The following is a 4501-nucleotide window of genomic DNA, read 5'->3' as shown; positions in this document are numbered from 1 at the left end:
CCGAGTTGGAGGTTGCTATGAGCTATGATGCCATAGTACTCTGTCCAGAGATACAGCTTGAGACTCTGTCTCAAAAAAAAAAAAAAAAAAAAAAAAAAATTATTGGGATGTATGGGTCCCATGTGGCAGGTGGTGAAGGGAGGTTGTGGATTTAACAAAGGTTAGATCATGCCACTAGGCTGAAGGCCTAGCACCTTGTTCTGAGGGAGATGGAAGCCCTGGGAGGTCTGTGAGCAGAGGAGGGACAGGGCCATTTCTAGGGGTGGAAGGATTCTTCTGGGGCTAGGTGGGGGTCAAAGCATAAGTAGGATAGGGGCTCTGCACTAGCCACATACATCTGAGCTGGCAGGTTCGAATCCAGCCCGGGCTCGCCAAACAGCGACAACAGCTGCAACCAAAAAATAGCCGGGTGTTGTGGTGGATGCCTGTAATCCCAGATACTTGGGAGGCAAAGGCAAGAGAATCGCTTGAGGAGTTAGAGGTTGCTGTGAGCTGTGATGCCACGGCACTCTACCCAGGGTGACAGCTGGAGGCTCTAGCTCAAAAAAAAAAAAAAGAAGTAGGATAGGAAGAGATGGGGAGGGACAGTGATCCAGGGGAATGAGAATAAGCACTGAGCCAGAGGAACAGATTTAAGAGTTTCCATAGCATCCCCAATACCTGCAAGAGGGACCCGTCTGGAGGAATCACGCAGTCCACACACTGAGTAAGGTCCCCGATGAGTTCCGAGTCCCCAAGGAAGCTGTCAATAAGGTGGTAGCTGGCCTAGCAGAGGGAGAAGGGAGGGGCCTGGGATCCAGGTGGGCCTCAGACCTGTTGCCTTACCCTCAGAAAACTGGCAATTCTGGGCCTAGCTCCAGGATCAGACAACAAAGTTGCCCCAAGAACCCAAGGGGTCAGGCTGCCCCAGGGGCTGCTGGCAACTTTAAGTTCCTGAATAGCAGTGCCCAGGTATCCTAGCTTCCCATCCCCATATCCCGCAGCCTCACCTTCAACTCCTTCTTCACTCTCTCTACATTTCGGATGTTGGTCAGTTCTTCAAGTCCCACAAGAAGAACCTAGAAGAATCACACAGAAGAGTAGTGGCCTTGGAACTTGAACTTCTGGGTCTGTAGGAAGAAATGTCTTGAGGCTTGGGCAATTGGGACCAAACCCCAGGATTCCCGGGTTCTGAGGGAGGAGGAAGGGAGCATGCACTCCTAGGTCTGAAAGAGGACACTGAGAGCTCAAATTCCAGGGTTTGGGAGAACAGAGGGCTGAGGAGTCTCACCATGGCCCCAAAAACCATCTGGAGTAGTCTCTCCAGCCTCAGCTCAGAGATGCCCTCCTCAGATGACAGAACAATAAGGGTGATGCTGTGAGAATGGAATACGAAAAGGAAGAATGCAATGCGCCCAGGCCCTGGAAACTGGGCAGGGGGTACAGGAGGTTCTGCCCATTGATCCTAGAATGCCAGATACATTCTTCCTGTCTCTCTTACAGAGAAAATCTTAGCGACCTGAGACAGTAACTGGCGTGCCAAAGATCCCACAGCCAAATAAACAGCTGTCCGCAGAGAGCTGGAAAATCTCCAGGATCATCTTCAACAGGGGACATCACCCAGCCCCTATCCCTATCCCCAACTCCCGCCTTAAGACCTGTCATGGAAGCTTTTCCACACCACAGTCGTGTCCTTGGTCCTCGCAGACCTCAGTTGCACCTCCAGATTCTGCCCGAACATGTGGACTCCATTGAGAGAGCCGATGACAGAGAACGGGAGCTGAGGAGGAGTAGGGGTGTTAGATAGGAGCCCCCAATCCCCTCCTCCTTGGCACCCACGTCCGAGATCCTAGCCCCCTCTTCTTTTCACATGTTCTGGCAGGTCCTCCTCGGGGAACCAGGATTACTGGTCCGTTGCCCCCTCGGTTCTATTTAAACTCAGTACTGAAGACTTCCCAGCCTCTGATCCCTTGAGGACCCAGAGTCAAAACATCTACCCCTTCTGTAGTATTTAGATCCAAGCGACCAAGGCCCCACCTGCTGACGGGCGGGGGAGGCGCCACGGTTGCTCCTGCAGAAAAGGGGGACCCCGCTGGAGGATGCGAGACACAGCAGATGTACCGTTTCCCCCCGACTCTCCTCCCCCATTTGGAACCCTTCCCGCTGCCCCCCACGTGGCGACAGTCAGCGCCAGTCTTGGAGCAAGCCAGTAATCACTGTAAATCCGCCTGCTATCCGGAGCCACCAGAGGGCGAGACCAGAAACTGATTGGAAAAGAACTAAATTCCCGCCTTCTTCATCCGACCCTAATCCCTATTCCAGCACCTCCCCCAAACCCACTTACATTCGCTTCCGCTTCAGCCGGAAGTCCCCCTAACAAACATGGCGGTTAGTTATATTTGCAAAGCTTTGTAGTTTCTCCCTGAAGTAGTTTGCTTCAATTTATTTAAAAAGAACGAAGAAAAAAAAAAAAAGAGAACAAAGAGACCGGTTTGAAAATGCTGATTGGTCCAAAGTGTTGCCTAGCAACCATTCCGAAGGCTGTACATTGTAAATTGCAAAATAAATAAATAAACAATACAGCTGTGCCTCGATCGACCAAAGACTGTGGCAGTGCTATGCATTGCCTAGCAACCACATTCCATCCAGTTTTCCACTTGAAGATGATAAACATTGTGACCTATTCAAAGATGGCGACAGTGCCAGAGCGTTGCTTAGCAACAACATTCGGTCTAATTTGCATTCCGAAGGTGGTAAACACCTGTGCCCTGTTCAAACATGGCCGCACGTATATATCTAAGTACCCTCCTTCCTGTGAAGTCGAGAAAAACACCACTCCCCATTCACTTTGGTGGTTTGGTCCAGCAAGTGTTGCCTAGTAACCACCAAAAGAGATGATTGTTTTTGTTATTAGAAAAAGAGAAAATGCTTTATTTTCCAGAATAATAAAAATAACTTTTTTTTCTTTGTAGAGACAGAATATCACTTTGTCAGCCTCGGTAGAGCGCTGTAGCGTCACAGCTCACAGCAACGTCCAGCTCTTGGGCTTAGGCAATTCTCTTTGCCCCTGCCTGCGAGTAGCTGGGACTACAGGCGCCCGCCACAACGCCCGGCTATTTTTTTGTTGCAGTTTGGCCGGGGCAGGTTTGAACTCACCACCCTCAGTATATGAGGCCTGCGCCCTACTCACTGAGACACAGGCGCAGCCCAACTTTTTTTTTTTTTTTTTTTTTTTTGAGACAGGAGCCTCAAGCTATCCCCCTGGGTAGAGTGCTGTGACATCACAGCTCACAGCAACCTCCACCTCCTGGGCTCAAGCGAGTCTCCTGCCTCAGCCTCCCAAGTAGCTGGGACTATAGGCACCTGCCACAATGCCCGGCTATTTTTTGGTTGCAGGGGTCATTGTTGTTTGGTGAGCCTGGGCTGGATTCAAACCCACCACCTTAGGTGTATGTGGCTGGCGCCCTAACCACTTGAGCCACAGGCACCGAGCCAACTTTTTTTTTTTTTAAGACAGTGTCACTATCTCACCCTTGGTAGAGTACGGTGGCATCACAGCTCACAGCAACCTCCAACTCCTGGGCTTCAGTGATTCTCTTGCCTCAGCCTCCCAAGTAGCTGGGACCACAGGCGCCTGCCACAATTCCCAGCTATTTTGTTTTTGTTGTTGTTGCCATTGTCATCGTTATTTAGCTGGCCCCTGCCAGGTTCGAACCCACGAGACTCAGTGTATGTGGCTAGCACTGAAACCACTGTGCTACGCGCACCAAGCCGTAAAAATAACATTTTTATAACATTTTTTTTGAGACAGAGTCTCACTATGTCATCCTTGGTAGAGTGCCATCGTGTCACAGCAACCTCAAACTCTTGAGCTTAATTAAGTGATTCTCATGCCTCACCCTCCCAAGTAGCTGAGACTACAGGTGCCCATCACAACACCAGGCTATTTTTTGGTTGTAGTTGTCACTGTTGTTTGGGGGGCCCTGGGCTGGATTTGAACCCAGTAGCTCAGGTGTATGTGGCTGGTGCTGTAGCTGCTAAGCTACAGGCTCTGAGCCAAAAATAACGTTTTTTCAAATGAACTTATACATGATAATGTGAAAATACTCCTTCCCAAATTCTTTCCTTAAACTACAGATGGTTTAACACAAAATATTCATACTTTTTATGATCATTATACAAACATTCTCATATTCTTTCTTGTAAAAGTATAAATCTACTTTATCCTTTTAATATATTTTTATAATACATTTTATAGATGTAACAAATTGATTTAGCCAATTCTGTATTGACTGAAATGTTAGGTTTTTTCTTGTATGTATTTAAAGTTGAGTTATCAATTTAATCAGCTAGATATCTTCTTTTGTTTTTTTTTGTTTGTTTGTTTTGTTTGGGGTTTTTTTTTTGAGGCAGAGCCTCAAGCTGTCCCCCTGGGTAGAGTGCTGTGACATCACAGCTCACAGCAACCTCCAACTCCTGGACTCAAGTGAGTCTCCTGCCTCAGCCTCCCAAGTAGCTGGGA

General features: G+C 48.5%; 1 protein-coding gene across 1 annotated transcript in view; it reads right to left on the bottom strand.

Annotated features, from left to right (window-relative positions):
* FUZ (fuzzy planar cell polarity protein) overlaps window positions 1-2318 on the bottom strand; it is an 8683-nt gene extending 6365 nt beyond the window's left edge. Inside the window, exons 1-5 of the mRNA XM_003801472.3 lie at window positions 2017-2318; window positions 1638-1759; window positions 1271-1355; window positions 990-1058; window positions 661-765 (exon numbers count right to left, since the gene is read on the bottom strand). Coding sequence (XP_003801520.1) covers window positions 661-765; window positions 990-1058; window positions 1271-1355; window positions 1638-1759; window positions 2017-2127 — 492 coding nt within the window. The 5' untranslated portion in view covers window positions 2128-2318. The remainder of the gene's footprint in view (window positions 1-660; window positions 766-989; window positions 1059-1270; window positions 1356-1637; window positions 1760-2016) is intronic.
* Window positions 2319-4501: the final 2183 nt, after the last annotated feature.

Source organism: Otolemur garnettii, unplaced genomic scaffold (assembly GCF_000181295.1).
Source record: "Otolemur garnettii isolate 467f Iridium unplaced genomic scaffold, OtoGar3 scaffold00211, whole genome shotgun sequence".
Lineage (NCBI taxonomy): Eukaryota > Metazoa > Chordata > Mammalia > Primates > Galagidae > Otolemur > Otolemur garnettii.
The sequence above is the reverse complement of the archived record's forward strand: the minus strand, read 5'-3'. Positions and strand labels throughout refer to the sequence as shown.